Genomic DNA, 20984 nt, shown 5'->3' on the forward strand with positions numbered 1-20984 from the left:
TATGATCTAAACTATTACAGAGCATTAAAAGGGATAGCAAGTTTTTATAATCTTTGATCCCCAAACTTGACAAAAGCACACAAAAAAAATCAGAAGCAATCATCACTAATATAAATGCAAAAATTCTAAAACAATATTGGCAAACAGATTTCAGTATATTAGAGGACTGAATTGTTGAATATCTTGAATTTGAGCCCTTCGTTTTTCTTTTCCCTTCCCTCACTCCGTAGCAGCCTTGTCAGATCCCACTGACGTCTTGACCAGGAAAATTCCATCCCCGTCACAGCAATTTTTTTCAAATAGCCCAAGGCAATCAGCTCACGGTATTACCCTGGTCGCGGAGCTAATCCAGCCAGCAAGAGATTCTGTCCTTTTGCAGAGAATCGGAGAAGCCGGTTGTGAAACATACACGAGCAAACCCCCCGATTTAGGTTGCCCCCTCTTTGTCCCTTTGCCTTTCGAGGCATTCCTTTTTCCGGACTGTGTAGTAATTAGCCGGTTCCCGATTTTCCACCCAAATGCAAAGCGCGTTTGATTAGTCGGTGAAGCGTGCAGGAAGACCTTCCCAGGGTAGCCGACGGGCCTGGAGTCTGGGAGGAGGCGGAACCTCGGACGTCGCGCCCCGCCCCTTCCGGCGCGCTTTCCCCCCCGCCCCGCGGCACGGCTCTGCCCCTCCCCTTCCGGCGCGCCTTTGCCCCGCCCCTCACGGCGCTGTCCGCGTCCACCGAAGGAGTCGGCTCGGTCCGCTCGGCGCATGCTGTTTCCACGCAGAGCTATGGCCAGTAAGTATTGCGGCCTCCCGAGCCGCGGGGAGGGGAGGCTTCGGGTGCGGCGCAGGCGACGGGTGTCGCCGACTCAGACCCTCGCCTCCGCACTTTGTCCCCGCGGCGGCCGTGGCCTTCCTTGACCGGGTGTCCGCGGGGCTCGAGGCGAGAGAGGAGAGGGCGGGCGGGCCAGGGAGGCGAGGCGGCCGCGGGAGCCTCAGGGTTTCCAGCCGAGGGCCTGCCCCTTGTTCTCCCCTGGGCTCCTGCGTGGGGGGAGGCAGTGCTTGTAGGTGAGTTCCGGAGCTACCTGTTATGTCAAGTTCACCTGCGCGGGAGGGGCGGGTGTTCACGTAAAATGCAAGCCGCCCCCCCCCCAGCCTCTACACTTTCAGTAAAGCCTTTTGTAATTATAATTATGATACTTCTTACGGTGTGAGAGCCTCTGCCCTGTGGAATTCTTGGAGACTGTTAGGTTTTGCATTAGAAGCAGGACTATCTAGCATGGTTGCTTTCACCCTTTTCACCTGCGATTGATTTTTGAACTTGGGTTTCGCAAAGGCATCAGCCCCAGTTGTTTGTGGCTGTGCCCTGTCACGTGAAACGAAAGCACCTGTTTTCTTTGATTTGGCCTGTGTGGTAAGAGGACTGGGTAATTGGCTCCACACTGCACCTCCCCTCACACCCGTTAGAATGCCTTCCTCTCCTGAGCAAACGACTGGGCAGGTAGTTTCTGCATCTGAACACTGAGCTTTAAGGTTGGGTGTTGCGTGTTAGTTACACGTCCCCGTCCTGGTTCAGCCCCAGGGGTGAGTTTCTAGCTTTATTTGCACCTCCCCCCCACCCCAGGCCTGTGTCAGATTCTATTACATGAGGCAGTGGAGTGCTCTGTACGCACAGTCTGGAGACCTGGATTATTACAGTCTTGACTTAAGTCAGTAGCTTCCCATGTCAACAAGTCATTTAATCTCTGGACCTCAGTTTCCTGACTGGTAAAATGGACATAAACTGCCCCTACCGAGGTCTTGTGAGGCTTTTGTGGAAGTGCTCTTTATTTCTCATTTCAGCCTAGAGCGAGGTGCAAGTTGGTGTGCTCAGGATTGTGATATAGAAGTCCTGTTAGACACCTCCCTCTGGGTGTGACTGGCATCTTTGAAGAGGCCAGGCATGACAGGCTGACGACCTAAGAGCTGTGCTTCTTAATGGGGTTGAGGGTGGTGTTGATCTGACATCCCTTAGGAGTGTTTTCTAGTTACAGGAACTCTCCCCTCCAAAAGAAACCAACCAAACAACCAAGGTGCTTGTCGTGCAGGGGACCCTGCTTGCTGCGCCATTTGTCATACAGGGCGGCAGGCGGGGTCTCAACTCCCACTCCCCACATAAGAACGCAGGATGTGGCTAGGCCAAAAAGGAACACGCACGGAGCCATAGGTTGGGGAGTCATACCACTATCGTCTCACTGGAGGCTGGATCCACACGACCTGCAACCTGCTGTCAGCTTCTCTGCCTGCCAACCGACCGCAGCCGCGGCAGCTACATCAGTGGCTAATTGGCTAACTGGTTACAGCTGATGGCCAACTAGCCACAGCTGACGGCCATCTACTACCCGAGGCGGCACTTTTCACGCGAGGCCAAGAGCCTGGAAACTGCTCTCTGGGACTCTGTCCCCACAGTGCCCGTCCTGCTACATTTACAATTCCAGATTTGGGCCTGGATTGTTGCTATGCCTTTTATTTTGTTCACTGACTTTGTGCAACTTTCCCCTGCAGGCCTCTTGTTTGCTCATCTACCAAGTGGTGTTAACGATACCTCACAGATGCCTGTATGTGTAGAGGACCAGGCACATTCCTTATGTTGTTACCATGTTGGTCCTTGCACTTAGCATATTTTATTCTTTTTTTCCCTGGGTGATTACGTCCTTCACTGTTAGATTTTGATGAATATTATACGCAGCTGGAGACCTTCAAAGTCATTGTTATTTTCATTTTACAGCTGGGGAAACGAAGTGACAAGTATTCCGCAGTGGTGAAATTTCCCTGCTGTAGCCCCTCTGTGGACTGGGTGATTTGCAGAATGTGAGGCAGTCCTAAGCCTGAAGCAGAAAGGACAGCTGCCTTTCTGGGTGGGATAGAGGAGAGGGGAAGCCATCAGTAGCAATGGTGGACTTCATCTTTCCCTTCTTCAGAAGCATTGGGTTGCGCTCAGTGCCTGGATCAGGCAGGCCCAAGGCCCAAGATCAAACAGTAAGGAATAGTTCCTTATTCAAACCCAGTCGTCTTCCTTCAAGCACCTTCTCATTTGTAAGTAAGAAGCTGGCCCTGCCTCCTTCTCTTCAGGTTCTTGTGCCCATGGAGGTTACTCTGTCTCAGCATTGTTGCCGGTTGGGACTGGAGAAGTCTTTGTTATGTGTGGGGATGCCCTATACATTGCGGCACGTGTAGTAGTGTCTCTGACCTCTTCCCACTTGATGCCAGTAGCACCCCACCAGTTAGGACAATCAAAAATGTCACTAGACATTGCCAGATGTCTGGGAGTCGGGGTGGGGGGGGGCAAAATTGCCCTCGGGTTGAGAACTGCTATTCTGATTTCAGCAGTCAGATCTTCTGGTATCTGTTTTCTCTTCAGCTTTCCGTTTGGCCCTCATCCAACTTCAGGTTTCTTCCATCAAATCAGATAACCTCACTCGAGCTTGTGGCCTTATCCGGAAGGCAGCCATGCAAGGAGCCAAAATAGTTTCTCTGCCAGTAAGTATGGAGGCTGCCACCCCTTTTTGGGAACTGTTGACCCAGCAGAGTAGTGTCTGCTAGCCCTGGTTTTCCTCTTGTGTTCAGTGTCCAGCAAAGTCCTTTGGGGTTCCAGGATTGTTCCATGTTTGTCTGGAAGATGACCCTAGCAAGGGTCTTTATGGTAGGACGTGCCAACGTGGTTACAGGTCTTTAGGCTCATCTGCTCTGTTCACAATCCTAGTAGGCTGAGGGACTTACCTAAAAGCTAAAATACTCAGCCTCAGACACTTCCTTCTTGTATAATTAAGTCTTTACAGGACCAGGACGTATTGATTTTAAAGCTAAGCCTCCAACATTTAAAAAAAAATTGTTGAAAACCGAAAATTGTTAGAGACATTTAGGAAGCCTGTGGCCTCCTGCTGGCTTACTACAAGCTACTACATCTTCCTAAATGCGGTAGCTTTTAGTAAGCCGGTAGGATTCTGCATCTCTTTACTTGGTGATTTCTTTTAAAACAAAACCAGCTGAAGGTTGCACCGCGTTTGTTTGTCAGCAAGTTGGGAGTTAGCGCCAGAGAAGCGTCCTGCATGTGTCAGGACATGCATCTACTGCTTCTTCCACGGGCAAAGGCCTGCTGGGGCTGCGTGGGACTGTTCTACACGGCCACCTTCCCCCGCCCTGTACCCCCACTGCATGGGGAGGAGGCAGCCCTTTGCAAGCCCTGTTTAGATGGACTGGAGCATTTTCAGGGCCATCTCGTATTTTAGGCTGCAGGCCATCACAGATGTGGCCAGTGAGTAGGAATCTTTAACAAGGGAGCTCTAGATCTTAACGTTAATCCAGTCTTCCTTACAGCTCCAGTCATGGCACTCACCTGTACTTGTACCCTAATCATGACCTCTTGTTGGTTTATGTTGCCAGAGATCAGAGTCTAAAGACCAAGAGTGGAAGCACTTGGATTCAGCATGTGCCTCTACCTAACACGTGTTTTGGACAAGCTAGTGATCCTCGGACTTTAGTTTCCTAGCACAGTGTGTGGCACGGGCAATCTCAATAAATGCTAGACAAATGGATTAGAATTGAAGTCTAGTAGGTTGTTTTTCTTTCATCACTGAGCTGTTGAAGACAGACATCTTGGGGAATGAGAGATTTTGCAGGATCAGAATGGTAGTGCTAGATGGGAGCTTCGGAATAGCTCAGTTTACACATGAATAGCTATCTTAACCTCTGTGGCTTTCAAAGCGTCTGTATTTTCTCAAACACAGGCCTTATTGCTTTACATAGTTAATAATACAGTTTTGAGCCTGTGGATTCATCCTAACACCCAAAGTCCTGCGAGTAAGCCCAGTTGTAGTCGGGCCTGGGTGCCCGAGGTGGGGACTCGTAGCTCTCCTGCAGACTATGGGAAAGGCAGTCCCGGCCTTCTGCCAAGGTGACCAGGTTCTGGGGGAGCACTCGGGACTTCTCCAGCCCCACCTGAGCCAGCTGCTCAGTCCGACCTGTGACCACAGGCTCCATAGCCCTGGAGCGTCAGTGTTCTCATCAGTTGTGTTTTACCCCTTTGAGAGCAGAGTTAGAAGCCGCAGCTATGTATTCTCACAGGAGAATTTTAAATCGGTTGGGTGTTTTGATGGATTTTTTCCTCTGCCAACACTATTCTAGGAATGCTTTAATTCTCCATATGGCACGAACTATTTTTCTGAATATGCAGAGAAAATTCCCGGTGAATCCACACAGAAGCTTTCTGAAGTAGCAAAGGAGTGCAGCATATATCTTATTGGAGGTAACTTCCTACCCTCAGGGTATAATGGTCTAAACATTAAAAATATCTGAATAATTTTTGTTGTTACATTTAAACAATGGAATACAAATTAGCCATTGAGAAGAATGAAGTAGATCTATATGCAGTTATGTGGATAGATCTTCCAGACACACTGTTCAGTGGAAAAAGAGCCAAATTCAATACACATGAGTAGGTACTCCCATTCAGATTAATCCCACACACAAAGGAAGGCTATTGATTTTTATATGTAGCTATGTATGCAAGACATAGTAAATATCGTAGGACCTGCACCAAGGTGAAACTGATGATTTTCCGTGGAGAAGGAGTGGGAGTCCAGGGGCAGTTGGAAATATGGAAAGAAAAACCGTGTCTGAGTGTCTTCCATTATACTGATAACAGGGTTAAGCAAATTTGTTCCATAAAGATGCCATATAGATCAAGGTAGATTTATTTATGTGGTGTTGAAATAAATTTTAAGATGTACATTTGCTTAAATAAAAATCAGTACAGTAAAACTTTTATAAATATAGCAAACAAAATTATTTCTGTGTTATGCTATATAAGAATTAGACCTGCACAAGAGGAAGGAGAAAAGGCAAAGCCAGAAGAGACAGAACTGTGGGAACTGCATTCAGTGATGGGAAAGACGTGGGCTGACATTCCCATCTGAGGCCTTTTGGATAGTTATATTGCAGGACATGGTGAAGTTCAGTTGACAGTGAATTCCCATGTTGCTCCAGTGTTTCAGATTAAATGTTGCTCAAGATCAAAGCTGAATTCAGAAGCCGTTTGGTTATTTTTGAAACCCATCTTTGGTATCTGACCTAATTATATTTTATCTATACTCTGGAGTTTATCTCTGAAAGATTGTATTCAAGATGAAAAGCAAATCATGGTTAAATAACCCTTAGAAGATAGTAAACTTTATTATTGGACCCAAGTAACAATTTGTCAAACCTTTGTCCAGTTAACCTAAAAGAATGCTTTATTCAGAATGTTTTCTGTGACTGTGCGTTTCTCCTCTCAATAAAAGGTTCCATTCCTGAAGAGGATGCTGGGAAATTGTATAATACCTGTGCTGTGTTTGGACCTGATGGAACTTTACTGGTAAAGTACAGAAAGGTAAGAAGGGAATGTGGTAAATCTCATTGCCTCTTGAGAATTTGCTGTGAAGACCCCTAGTTCCTCTCATTGTATTGTACACACATCAGGAATTTTGACTGGGTGACACAGGTGGCTATTCTTGGCTGTTGGCATTTTGATTTAAATTTTAGACTCTGTCAATTTCAGCAAAGGAAAAACCTACAGAAATTATAGTTAGAATTGCACTGAATATGTAGAGCTCACTTTGGGGAGAGCTGACATCTTTGCAATAGTAAATGCATATACATTTAGGATTGTTAAGTCCTCCTTGGTAAGTTGATCCCTTTATCGTTATGTCTTTTTTTCTTGTAATAAATTTTGTCTTGAATTTTATCTGTGATATTACTATAGCCACTCTAGGCTTCTTATACTTACTGTTTGTATGGTGCATCTTTTTTTAATCTTTTATTTTCAAACTATATGTGTCTTTATATTTAAAATGGTTCTCTTGTAGGCAACACAAGGAGAACCTTGCTTTTTTTCTTCATTCTGATAATCTCTGCCTTTTAACTGGAGTGTTATTTCATTTATAGTTAATATAATTATGGCTGGATTTAAGCATATAGACATTTACCATTTTTTCCTGTGTTCCTCTTTTCTGCATTCTTTTAGGTTAATTATTTTTTTAGAATTCCATTTTGATTTATTTGTTGTCTTTTAAAATTATACCTCTTTGCTTTTTGTTGATGTTGTTACCCAAGGGATTTCAATATGTACCCTTATCTTGTCACTCGAGTTAATATTATACTGCTTCATACGAAATTTAAGAACCTTGCAATCATATAGGTCCATTTCTTACCTCTTATCCATTCTGTATGCTATAGTTAACATACGTATTGCATCAACATACGTTATAAATACCGCAAAACATTTTTAAGTAGTCATGTATTTTAAAGAAATGAAGAGAAAAATATTTTACGTTTACCCAAATATTTTCCATTTCTGATATTTTTCGGTTCTTTCTGAATATCCTAGTTCTATCTGGTATTTTACCTTCAAACAGAAAGACTTCTTTTACCTTTCTTGTAGTGAGGATCTGTTAGGTACGAATTCTCTTAGTTTTTATTTTTGAACATATCTTTATTTTGTCTTCATTCTTGAAAGATATTTTTGGTGAAATAGAATTCTGAATTGATAGTTTTTCGTTTTTTTTGTTTGTTTGTTTTTTGTTTTTTGTTTTTTACCCCCAGCAGTTTGAGAGACATTACTCAGTTATCTTCTAACCTTTTTTTTTCCCTGATAAGAAGTCAGTGGTAGTTTGTATTGTTGTTACCCTCTGGGTAATTTGTTTTTTTCCTCTGCCTGCCTTCAAGATTTTGTAATCTTTCATTGTTAGTATTTTGACTCTGATGTGCCTAGATGGTTTTCTTTGTGTTTGTCTTGCTTTGTGCTTGAATTTGTAAATTTCACTTTCACCATATTTGGGGGCATTATTTTGTTAAATATTTTTCTGTCCCATTCTCTTATAGGATTCCAATTTTGATACTGTTTCACCAAACCAGGTCACCAAGGCTCTGGTTCTTTGTTTTTCCAGCCTTTTTATGTTTTTCTTCTTTAAACTGGACAGTTTCTGTTGATCTATCCAAGTTTGTTGAGTTTTTCTTCTGTTATTTCCAGTATCCTGTACTGTATCCTGTAAGCCAATCCAGTGAAATTTTTAAATATTTCAGATATTTTATTTTTCAATTCTAGAATTTTCATTTCTTTTTTATAGCTTTTATTTCTCTACTGGTATTTCCTATTTGTTTATTCATTAAGAGCTCCCCCCCACACACACACCCTTGAGCTTAGTTTCAATAGCTGCTTTAAAGGCTTTGATAATCAGTCACCACATCTGGGTCATGTTGGGGTCTGCTCCACTGATTGCCTTTTCTTTAGAGTGTAGGCCACATTTTCCTGTTTCTTTGTGTGTCTAGTCATTTTTTATTATATGTTAGATTATATGTTGTTGAGATTCTAGCTTCTATTATATTTCTCTGAAAAGTGTTGATTTTTTTTTGTTTTTGCAAGTAGTTAACATGGCTGTGCTCAAAACACCAAATTCTGTTTGCCTGGTGCAGTGGGCAGCAACTTCAGCTGCTCTGTTCTTTCTACAGTTGTTAGCTGGGCTGCCTGGAGTCTGCCACACACGTCTTTAATTCAGGGGTTAAAACCAGAGATTTGGGCAGATTGTATATGTAGAATTTGAGTTCTTCCTCTTTGGCCTTCTCCTTTTCAGGATTTCCCCCTCACTCTCTCTCCAGCTGCTGTGAAACTCTATCCTCTGGTTCTGCAAGCCAGTACGATTGTGGGTATTTGCACCACCACGCACTCCTCACACTCGTTGGGGCCTTGCTTCCAACCACAAGCTGTGAACACAGGGGAAACTCACCCAGTGCTATTCCGTTCTTCCAGGTGTTGACTTCCCTTCAGTTCTTGCCTGATTTTGATTGTTCTCCAGTGCATTTAAATAGCTGTGCTTTTTGTTTCGTCCACAGTCCTTAGTTACTGTGAGAAAGCGGGTAGATCTGATAGGAACCAATCTGCCATTCCTGGAAGAGGAGCCAGAATTGAGCTATAGTATTAACCCCATTCTTTGAAGTGCATTGAGTTTTCCAGTCCATGAATATGGCATATGTCCCTCCATTTATTTAGGCTTTTAAATATTTCTCTCAAATTGTTTTTATAGTTTTTTTGGGTATAGTCTTATATAGTCTTATGTCTCATTTGCTAGATTTATTCCTCATGGTGGTTTTTGTCATCCTTTCATTTTCTATTTCTTGCTAGTGTATAGAAGTACAAGTTATTTTTAAAATATTGACCCTGTATATAGTAACCTTGCTAAAGTCACTCATTCTAATAGTCTGTAGATTTCCTTTGGAGCTAGGTACACAATTATATCATCTGAGAATAAGAATAGATTGTTCTTTCTAATTGTTACATGTTTGATTCCTTTCTTTTGCCGTGCTTCGTTAGGACCCCTGGCACAGTGTTGAATAGCAGGTGTCCTTGTCTTGTTCCTGATCTTAATAGAAGGCTTTTAATACCGGGGGTGCCAAAAAAATATACACAGTTTAAGAGGTGTTATCTATGTTTAAGCAGTCGTTCGCCGTCATCAGAAGTGTCTGGACACTGATGGGAACCACTTTGAGCACCTCTTATAGTTGCAGACGTCAAACGGGACTTGTGTTCATTTTGTTACCGGTATGTATGGAGTATTACAATTAATACAGTTTTCCCTTCCTTAAAATGTGTATCCATTTTTTGGCACCTTCTGTATTTAACCATTATAATGTTTATTTAGGGTGTGTGGGTGTGTGTGGATACTCTTTTTCTGATTAAGGAAGTTCCCTTTCTAGAAGAGTTTTCTTTTTTGTTTTTAAAATAAGAATGGATGTAGAACTTGACCAAATGTTCATTATGCACCTTTTAAGATGATCACATAACTTTTCTCCTTTATTTTGTTGGTGTGATAAATCAAAATCCAATTTGGAAGTGATACGTTGTGTTGTTTATACTACATTTGGTTTGCAAAATTTTACCTATTTCTAATTGCTCACCTACTCTACACCTCTCCTGCCAGTGTGTCATTTTGATTCTGATTGTGAGGAGTCTTCATTTAGCATTTACATGGAGTATAAAAAGCAACACATTAATTGCTTCCCGTTAGAAACCTAGACATTGATTTATACACCACCACGGAAGGATCTTGAAACCTAGAACATCATTTTTCCCTTTTCCTGTGTTAAAATTCATTTTGCCTAAATGCCAGTCAGATTGTGGGGTGGGTTGTGGGAAGGTGGGGGTGCTGTTCGTACAGTGGATCTTAGGGTACTCCCCATGTCTGGCCATGGAAAGATACTTGTTATTACCACCATGAACCCTGCTGGAAGAGAGGTAACCAAAGCCATTATTTGTGATGCAGCTCCATCTGTTTGACATTGATGTTCCTGGGAAAATTACATTTCAAGAATCTAAAACACTGAGTCCTGGTGATAGTTTCTCCACATTTGAGACTCGTACGTACCAGATAAGTTCACGCCTTTAGCAGTCTCAGAAGAGGATCAGGTATTTCTTTGTTTTTCTCTTTTGTCCCTTCTCAGCTTCTTTACGTAACCTGACTGAAAGACCAGAAGTGAGAGGGGCAGAGATCTAGAAGGGGTGGGCTGAATGGAGAACAAAGGGTTTCACATCATTTTGCTCTTCCATTTGGTCACAGCCTCCCATTGGTATGATAGCTTCCAGAGTGGACCTATTTGGCCATGACTGAATACTTCCCACTTAGATAATAAGCATTCATTTAGAATGACTTTCTCATCTCTACTTTGCCGACATCAGTGATGTCTGTATGAGGTGAAGTCCAAGCAGGGATAAGCTTATAAATTTTCTCTATCCATGGGCCCTTGTTACTGTATCTTCATCAGTATTTTGTGATCCTTACATCAGGAGCTTTACCCTGCCATGCCGTGCTGCGGGAGGTTAACTTCATTTGTGCATTTTCTGTTTGGAAAACAGCTTACTGCAGAGTGGGCCTGGGCATCTGCTACGACATGCGCTTTGCAGAGCTTGCACAGATCTACGCACAGAGAGGTGAGGCAGCAGTACACTCGTGTAGGTTTGAGTCCGGACTACCCTTTGTAGGTAGCGGGAGCCCTTCATTGGAAAACCTGGAGGAGAGTTCTTACTCTCTCCACCCCATCCTGTTTCTCAGACTTCTGCTGTGTTTGGGCAATATGGAGTTTTGGAGGTTTTAATTAACACACTCTGCAGCTATGGCAGCAGCCACGTTCCTAAACATCTGCTCTGCCCTTTGAGCCCTTCCTGCTGCTGTGTCTGGGAAGAGTCACTTGGAGCCCAGTAGAAATGAAGATGTGGTCTGTGCTCTCGTGGTTTCACTACTCAGTAGTCTTAGATGCTGGGTACAGTAGAAATGTAGTCAGTGACATTGGATGCAGAAAAGAAGTGCTCTGCCATCCAGGAATAGTACCAGCCAAGTCAGAAGATCTGGATTCTAGTTGCAACTCTTCTCCTAACTGGCCTGATACTTTGGGTAAATTACTTCATCTCTAGAGCAGTTTCCTCATAGTAATGATGTGAGGATTAAGGAGAGAACTTGTATGGTGCTCAGGTATTAGCATTCCTGTCAGACCGCCACGGCTGCTCTCCTTCTGATCCAACTGGCACTTACCAAAGTGAAGTGGGTGCAGTGGTTTGACTGCCTCTCAGGTGGAGACACGGGCGCTGGGCTGGCGATGCGTTAGGCTTATCAGTAAGCACTGAAGCCCCTACTCTGGCCCTCGTTTCAGTTGAAAAGCATACGAAGCACGCTCCTTGGCCATGCAGAGCTGACCAGGTGGTGCTGAGAGAAATTTGTTTGACAGTTCTTCACTTTTTTAAGTGAAGTCACATGTTGTGGTTTCGGTCATCCATACCACTTTTTCGTGTGTCTGTCTCTGTCATGTGAGTGTCTCTAAAGGAATTCAGAGCCTTTACTTCATGCTGCTGACACTGTCTGACTTGCTGACACGTTGTTATGCTTGGGAAAGTTTGAGTTTGTTGCCCACTGGGTAAGTGGAAGGAGGGAATGGTGTGGCCAGGTGTGCACCTACAGCCACTCTTCTCCGGCCTTTCTCTCCCCAAGGCTGCCAGCTGTTGGTATATCCTGGAGCTTTCAATTTGACCACTGGACCGGCTCACTGGGAGTTGCTTCAGCGAGGCCGGTAAGAAAGTATCTGAAATACACCTTCAGGCATCTCAGTGTTTCTTTGTGGAAAGAGTTCCAGTTTGGCGAAAGTACCAACCTTCCGGATATGGAATACTGCCCATGACTCAGAATGCCCTGGCAGTTCAAAAAGATGAATCTTTTCATCTTTCAGCCCAAAGGGAAGGCTTCTGTTGGGAACCTTCTCTTCAGAAGCCACAGCACCAAACTCAGGATTTTGGGGACTGTGATTTTTGCATTTCCAAGAGCACTTAGTGCATCAAGTTCATTTACTCTGATTAGATACAGGTCAGTGTGTCTGAGACAGTTGCCAGCAACTTTTACAAAGAATTAAGAGACCCATAGAGTGTATATGTTCAGAGCCCCAGAAGCCAAGGCACAGCAGGCGCCATTTTAGCCTGACAGCCCAGGGAGAGGTCGGTGGTCTTCACACAGCTGACCCTGTGCTGTTCATACCGGGGTGCTCATCCCACCCCGTCCTCCACAGCAGCCTGCAGGTTCCAGGGATACTCTGCCAAGATCCTCACTGTGAGCCCTTGTTCTTCTAACCTGTAAACCCTGGGCATCGCACAGATATCTCTGGCGTGTCACACTTGCTGTTTCCTTAGTCCCCCAAGTCCCCTAAGGCTAAGAAGTGGTGAAGGGCACATAGCAGAGGTGGATGTAGCATGGAAGGGAAACGGGCTGGGAGTGTGTGAGTGTGAATGTGTGTGTGAGTGTGAACTGTTCTGCCAGCTATAAATGGTGGTCAGAGATGATGGTTTTCTCCACTAAAAGTTTTTACATTGAGGTATAATATACTTACAGAAAAGTGCACTAATTTTAAGTCTTCATGTCAGTGAATTTTTACATATGTATCCACCTACGACCAAGATCAACACACAGCACATTTCCAGCCTCTAGAATGCTCCCTTTTGCTCCTTCCCAGTCAGAACTCTCCTTTCTCTGCCCAAAGGCAGCCACTGTTCTCACTTCTAGAGATGATGGTAATTTTGACTGGAGGGGCCATCAAGGTGTTTGGCTTGTTGCACAGTAGAAGAGGGGGTAGGGGCGTGTGACACCGTGAGTGCTAATAATACAGCCTTGTCGAAAGCAAGGAAAGCTTGGGAGAGACTGGGTAACCTGGCATGGATCTGTTGGTTATACCCAGAAGGCTCCCAGGTGAGGTGGCTTGATGTACGCGGGCTGCACCAGAAATTATGGTCTAATCTGAGGTGATGGGACCGCCACCATTGGCAGGGTAGTGCCATGAAGCCCTGCAAGGTGTAGTGCCAGCACGGCCAATCCATCCTCTGCGGCCACCTTGACCTTCATTAACTAGAGAAGCTCTGCTGTCCTACAGGTTGGCCCAGGCCAGGGTCTCTCACCTGTGGCAGTACTGGCATTGGACTGGATCTTTCTTTGTTGCGGGGCTGTCCTGTGCGGTGTAGGACGTGGCACAGCATCCCAGGCCTCCACCCACTAGGTGCCAGCAGCATCCCCCTAGTGTGACAATCCAAACGGTGTCCAGACACTGGCGGATGGCCCCTGCTGGACAAGATTGCCCCAGTGGCAACCCGGCTTATGCAGTCAGAGACTTTTTGAGGAGAGGGTTCCAGGGTTTGGGTGTTCCCTTCCACATCTGAGCCGGTCTGCCCTGTCCTGGTTTTTAAAAGGAGGATCTGTACACTTAGAACAGGAAAATGTTACAGATCTGTAATGTCCAATTCGCCTCTTTTCTGTCCGTTGACACAGGGCTGTTGATAACCAGGTGTATGTGGCCACGGCATCTCCTGCCCGGGATGAAAAAGCCTCCTATGTCGCTTGGGGACACAGCTCTGTCGTGAATCCTTGGTGAGTTGCCTGAGCAGGGACAGGCTCACGAGGGGCTCCAGACAGATGGCACCTGATTCATGACCAGCCTGCCCCTCATGTGCCCCCACGTCCCCACATGCCTGACAGGTCTCTGCCTCTCTCTCAAAGAGAAGCCTCCACTGGAAACCATGTGAGAAAGAAATGGTCCTGCTCTCCTGCTTGAGCGCTTGGCCTCTGAGTTTCTTGGCTTTTATTGTCAGTCAGACTGGGATCATGTACTAGGGCAAACAAGGCAGCCGTCAGTGGTTTTAGTAAAAGAGGCTCCCAAACTCTTTTGGTTAAAATTTAGACGGGGCGACTGGTCCTAGGGCAGAAATGAGTTACACGGTAAGGATTTTGCTCCCTGAATAATGATTAGAGTAGGGGGGAGGATGGGTTCAAGTAAGGGGAAGTATGAGCTTGTCCTCTGAGAGGGGAAGCGTTGTATTGCTCAGTGACACCGGCACCAAAGGCTGCCCAGGTAACTCGTGTGGTCACACACTGATAGGCACACCCTGTGGTCTGCATTTGTACAGCTGACGTAACACGTTCACACACAGTCTTAATTTGAACCTCAGGAACTTATCCTCCCTTCAGCCCAGTGTATAGATGGCAGAATTGAAGTTCAGGGTAACGTGCCTAGAACTGGTGTTTGATTGTAGGATTTTTGACTTCAGAACTTGGATTTATGTCGTACTACTTGTCATACATCTGTATGATTACACACACACACACACACACACACACACACACACACTCACAAGTATTTCTGCAATTTCAGGATAAATATACCAGTCACAAGCTGAGAAGCGTTCATTTCTTTTTTTTTCCCCCCACTTTTTCCACCTCCCTGTCCCCCCAACTCCGGTTCAAGCCGTTGTTTCTCAGTCTGGTTGTGTACGACACAACTCCCTGGCCCATGCTGGTGTTACGAGTCTTGCGCTACCCCCAGCTGAGGCAGTAGGTCACCAGGTCACCAGTTGTCGGTCAGCAGCTCACACTGGCTGCTGGCCACTCACAGCAGCACACGGTAGCCCACTGCAGCCCACAGCAGCTTATGCCAACCTCCAGCTGCTCGCGGCAGCCCAGCTCCAGGGAGAGCCGTTGTTCACAATCTTAGCTGTAGAGGGTGCAGCTCACTGGCCCATGTGGGAATCGAACCGGCGACCTCAGCGTTAGGAGCATTGTGCTCCAACCACCTGAGCCACCGGCCCGGCCCGAGAAGGGTTCATTTCACTGTGGGGTCCCTAAAGGTTCTCTCTCCTGACTATAAAACCCATAGGCTGACTGCTTCTGACAAGAGATAGCTGTATAAGATTTACCTTCATTTCTTTCTTTTCAGAATTCCATCTGTAGAGTTTGGGGGTCCTTCTGGCTTATATTGACGTTGGGATGGAAGCTTGGGGTTAACAGAGATCTTTGAATGCCAATGCCAATGGGGAAGAAATAGAAAAGAATAGAGAAGGATTCAGTTAAATGGCATTAATATTGTATTTGTAGCTCATTTGTGCCAAAAATCTGTGGCCCTCTGGTAAACCGAACCAGTTGTTATGTCACAGTGTTTGTTAGATTACTTTGTTCTGTGCTTTGGAGGGAGTTCACTAGATAGTTTTTAAAGCCCTGCTTTGGGCCAAGAAATTCAGCACTGTTAATAGTTTTCCAGATCAGCCTTTCCCCTGATTTATGGAGTGTTACTGTTCCTAAGTGTGGGGCTCCTGCCAGGCTGTTACTTCCCCGCCCCCAGACCCACAGGTTGAAACCTTTCCTTCAAACGCTAAGTCGTTAATCCGGATCCAGGGATCACAGGCACAACCAGAGATCTATGCAGATCGGGCCGTGCCCAGGTCCAGCCTCACCAGCGGGGGTGGGAGAGCAGCCAGACTGCCCTCGGAAGGGGGTCCTGCTGGCATGCACTCTTGCGGGCGTGGGATGGCACTTCCTGTTACAGGTGGTCTGTTCCCAGATGTTTATATCATAGATAACAGGCTAGCAGTTTATAAAACACACTCCACAATTTTCTCACCAAGTCCTCCTGGAGCTCTTCTTTCCACTTTACAGATTAGGAAATGGAGATTACAGATGACTTGGCCCAAGGCCACACAGCTTCTTAAGTGGTAAACCGGAGTTTATACCCCTCCTTGGTTTAAATCTCAGATTCCTTCCCCTTTGGCCCTTGAGATGGGGAGGAAAAACAGAGAAAGGTCTTGACTATCAGCCAACATTAGTGAATCCACTCATTCTCCCCTGAATCTTTTCCAGGGGCGAGGTCCTTGCCAAAGCTGGCACTGAGGAAACGATCGTGTATTCAGACATAGGTAAGGTCTGCCCGGCACAGGTTAGGTGTTGTGGCCCCATTGCTCTGGGGCCAGATTCTGTAGCTCTGCAGCCCGTCACCTGGAGGGGTTCCTTCCCCCCGACCCCACCTCATTTATCCTCGGTTCTCTGGCCAAGCCCTGAGGGCTGTAGTTCAGCTTCAGTTTTCTTGGTTTCCTTTGAAGTGACTCCAGGGGCAGTCCAGGCCCTCTGTGCCGCTAGACAAGGCCCATGTTACCAAGTTACTTGCTGAGGCTCTGGTTATTTTTACACTCTGGGGAAGAAATCCCTTTGGTTAGTGAGGATTTAGTTACATCTTACTAATAGTGCACTTCCTGTTTTTACAGACCTGAAGAAGATGGCTGAAATACGCCAGCAAATCCCCATTTTTAGCCAGAAGCGATCAGACCTCTATGAAGTGGCTGCGAAAAAGCCCTAAGGTTTATGTTTCCAACGTGCCATAAAATAGGAAGATACGTTTCTGCAACATAATCAACTCCCTGCTGAATTCTTTAATGGAGATTTTTATTTTATTTTTTAATTTCAGCCTTTTCCCTTCCTGGGAACTCTATTGAGAGGCTGGAGCTTCAGCACATGGTCGCCTCCATCCCACGTTAGTGAGAAAGGCCTCAGGCTGGGATTGAACAGCAGAAGGCCGTGGCTCTAAACCTTATCCCATTCGTAAATGGCCCCAAAGCAGCTGGTAAAAGTATCAGGTCTCCGTATCCTGGTGGGTGATTGACCTGATAGAAATGTATTTGTGTCATAAACCTCTTACCTCATTGCTGGAATTGGAATCCATTATGTAGAAAATTTGATCTGGTATACGTTTTTTGAGCAGCACTTTAAAGTTACATTTTTGCTGTCTGAGTAGTTGTGGGAAGAAAAATGTGGGTCCTTGATGTTTGCTGGAGGTGGCAGCCACTCTAGCAGCCTTCGGGCCCTTAAAGGAGCTAAAGATTCAACCCAGACCCTTCTGGTCTTGGGGAAAAGTCTCAACAATGAGCCTGTGGGAAAATGGCAGTGGCGGCATGTGGTGGAGGCAACCAATGTATGTCTCTGCCAAAGAGTTTCTTGATAAGGGCGTCTGGGTCTCTTTTTATTTTTCTCCCTAGTAATACTTTGTAGCTTGATAAAGGCAAAATTTGAATCTAAGTGGTTCTAAGAATTTTTTTGCACGATTCAAAATTAAGTCCAGTGAGCTTTTATTTATGTATGTTGTAGCTAGTAGTGAGCCGGTAAATGTTTAACACAGTCAGCTGCCTAAGAAAAAGCCCTGATGTTGTAGCGTTTGCTCATTTCTGTGATGTAAATACTTCCACCGTAGCCAGGTTCCAGCTACCAATATGACACTTTAAACAGGTGGGAATAGATGTGCACCATCTGACATGTTACATCCATGAAACCCCTCAGTCAGGGTAACAAACATACCCACCCCTCAAAGGTTTCCTTGTGCCCTCTCAATCCTCAAGCTAGTCCTCTTGTCCTCAGGAAATCACTGTTCATCTTTGTCACTATAGATTCGTTTGAATTTCCTAGAATTATGTGAAAATGGAATCATACCGTATTTACACTTATTTTGTCTTTCATCATCATTTGGAGATTTATGCATACATATGTATGCATCAAGAATTCCTTTTTTATGCTGCGTAGTAGCCCATTGAATGGATGTATGCATATACCATCGTTTCTCCATTCACCTGTTGATAGACATTTGAATTTCCAGTTTTGGACTGTTAACAAATAAAGCTTCTAGAAACGTTTTGGAGAAGTTGTTCATTTCTCTTAAGTTACATATCTAGGAGTGGAATGAAATAATGGGGGCGTATGTGTATCGCATTGCCAAACTTTTCCGAAGTGTGCCTTTATACATCGCTACCAGCAGCGGCTACTCTGTCAGGCCCTGTTTGCTCCATATCCTCTCCAACACTTCATATGATTAGTCTTTTCAATTTTGGCTATTTTAATGGGCATGTAATGTTACTTCATTGTGGTTTTCATTTGTATTTCCCTAAGAACTAATGATGCCGAGTATTTTTTCATGTGCTTCTTTGCTTACCTGTATTGTTTATATTTTGTTTAAAGAGCAAAAGTATTTAATTTTCATGAAGGCCAATTTTTTTCTTTTGACGTTTGTCTTTCTTACGTTGTATTCATTAAGAAATCGACAAATCTGTCACTAAGACTTTCTCTTATATTTAAGTCTATAATTCATTTGAATTATTGATTTTTTGTTTACGGTGTAAGAGTCAAGATTCTTTTTGTTGTTGTTCCAGTACCATTTGTTGGAAAGATTATCCTATGCCCACTGAGTATCTTTGGCACTTTTATTTATTTTTTTAACACTTTTTTTATTGCGAGACTGGAGCTTATTATTAGGTACATAAATATTTAGGATTATGTCATCTTGATGAATTGATCCTTTTTCCATTATAAAATAACTGTATCTCTGTATTATTTTTTGTTCTAAAATGACTTTGATATTAATAATGCTAGTCAGTCTTTTAATTAGTATCATGATATATCTTTTCCTATCCATCCTTTTAATTTTTTAAATTAAATTTACCATGTTTCCCCGAAAATAAGACCTAGCCGGACAGTCAGCTGTAATGTGTCTTTGGAGCAAAAATTAATGTAAGACCTGGTCTTATTTTACTATAAAATAAGTAAAATACTTATAGTAAAATAAGACCAGGTCTAATACAATTATAATATATATAATATAATACTGGGTCTTATATTAAATTTTGCTCCAAAAGACACATTAGAGCTGATTGTCCAGCTGGGTTTTATTTTTGGGGAAACAGGGTATTGAGGGTGGCATTGGTTGACAATAGCATTATATACGTTTCAGGTGTACATCTATATAATAGGACATCTATCTACTCTACATTTGACCCCTTTACCCTCTTCTTCCTCCCCCCACTCCCTGCCCCTCTGGTAACCACCATTCTGTTGTCTGTATGAGCTTGTTTTTGGTTTGTTTTGTTTGTTCATTGCTTTTTGTTTTATATCACTCATGAGTGAAATCATACAGTTCTTGTCCTTTTCTGACTTATTCCACTTAGCATAATACTGTCACGACCCATCCATGTTGTTGCAAATGGCAGTGTTACATCATTTTTTATGGCTGAGTAGTATTCCATTGTATGCATGTACCACATCTTCCTTATCATCCGTCAAAGGACACTTAAGTTCCCATGTCTTGGCTACTGTGATTAATGCTGCACTGAACATAAGGGTGCATACATCTTTACAAATAGGTGTTTACAACTTTTGGGGGTAGATACCGAGAAATAGGGATTGCTGGGTCATATGATAGCTCTATTCTTAATTTTTTAAGAAAACCTCCATACTGTTTTCAGTAGTGGCTGTACCAATTTGCATTCCCACTGGCAGTGTGTGAGGGTTCCCTTTTATCCACAGCCTCTTCAATGTTTTTTATTATTATTTTTTGGTCTTATTAGTGATAGCCATTCTAACGGGTGTGACATGATGTCTCATTGAGGCTTTGATTTGCTTTTCCCTTATAACTGGTGATGTCGAGCATCTTTTCATATATCTGTTGGCCATCTGTATGTCTTCCTTGGAAAAGGGTGTACTCAGGTCCTCGGCCCATTTTTTAATCGGAGTTATTTTTTGTTGACCTGCATGAGTTCTTTATATATTTTGGAGATTAGCTCTTTTTCAAAGGTATTTGCAATTATCTTCTCCCATTTGATTGGTTAGCCTTTTTGTTTTGTTGATGGTTTCTTTTGCCTTCCAGAAGCTTTTTAGCTTTATGTAGTCCCATTCATTTACTTTTGTTTTTACTTCCCTTGCCTTTGGGGACAAGTCCAGAAAACTACACTGAGACCAAGTTCCATACGTTTAAGTCAAAATGGGTGAAAGAATTGAATACAGACCTGAAACAATAAAATACATAGCAGAAAACATAGGCACTAATTTTTGTGCATGGAGTCAGATAGCAGTCTCGTTTCATTCTTTTGCACGTGGCTTCCCAGTGTGTCCCAGCACCATTTATTGAAGAGATTTTCTCCATTGTGTTTTTAGCTCCTTTTTTGAAAATTGGTTGCCCATATGTGTGTCGGTTTATTTCTGGGCTCTCAATTCTGTTCCCTTGGTCTGTGTTTTTCTGCGAATACCATGCTGTTTTGATTACTGTAGCTTTGTAGTGGAAAGTCAGGGAGTGTGATGCCTCTGGCTTTGTTCTTTTTTCATCAGGATTGCTTTGACTATTTGGGGTCTTTTGTGGTTCTATACAAATTTGAGGGTTTTTTGGTTCTATTTCTGTGAAAAATGCTATTGGGATTTTGATAGGGATTGCACTAAATCAGTATATTGCTTTAGGTATATGGCCATTATAGCAATGTTAATTCTTCCAATCCATGAACATTTGTGTCTTCTGCAGTTTCTTTCAACAGTGTCTTGTAGTTTTCAGTGTACAGGTCCTTCATGTCCTTTACGTTTGTTCCTAGGAATTTTGCAGTTAATGGGACTGTTTTCTTCATTTCTCCTTCTGATGTTCTGTTGTTAGTAAATAGGAACACAATGGATTTTTGTATGTTGACTTTGTATCCTGTAACTTCACTGTATTTATTTATTGTTTCTAACATTGTATGTGTATGTGTGGGGGGATGTCTTTAGGGTTTTCATGTCTTCTGTAGATGGTGATAGTTCTACTTCTTCATTCCCAATTTGGAAGCCTTTTATTTCTGGTCTGA

General features: G+C 43.8%; 1 protein-coding gene across 2 annotated transcripts; it reads left to right on the forward strand.

Annotated features, from left to right (window-relative positions):
* The first annotated feature begins 654 nt into the window (after positions 1-654).
* On the forward strand, positions 655-18023 carry NIT2 (nitrilase family member 2). Of its 2 annotated transcripts, none has more exons than XM_033090892.1 (10): positions 655-782; positions 3387-3505; positions 5150-5270; positions 6304-6392; positions 10318-10411; positions 10908-10982; positions 12034-12112; positions 13849-13947; positions 16207-16262; positions 16608-18023. In XM_033090892.1, the coding sequence occupies exons 1-10, from the start codon at positions 755-757 to the stop codon at positions 16697-16699; spliced, it is 852 nt and encodes a 283-aa protein (XP_032946783.1). In that variant the 5' UTR covers positions 655-754; the 3' UTR covers positions 16700-18023. The 2 variants fall into 2 exon arrangements, with proteins under 2 accessions (XP_032946783.1, XP_032946775.1); XM_033090884.1 differs by having other exon boundaries at positions 688-782; positions 3360-3505.
* The last annotated feature ends 2961 nt before the right edge of the window (positions 18024-20984 follow it).

This window comes from Rhinolophus ferrumequinum, chromosome 2 (assembly GCF_004115265.2).
Source record: "Rhinolophus ferrumequinum isolate MPI-CBG mRhiFer1 chromosome 2, mRhiFer1_v1.p, whole genome shotgun sequence".
Lineage (NCBI taxonomy): Eukaryota > Metazoa > Chordata > Mammalia > Chiroptera > Rhinolophidae > Rhinolophus > Rhinolophus ferrumequinum.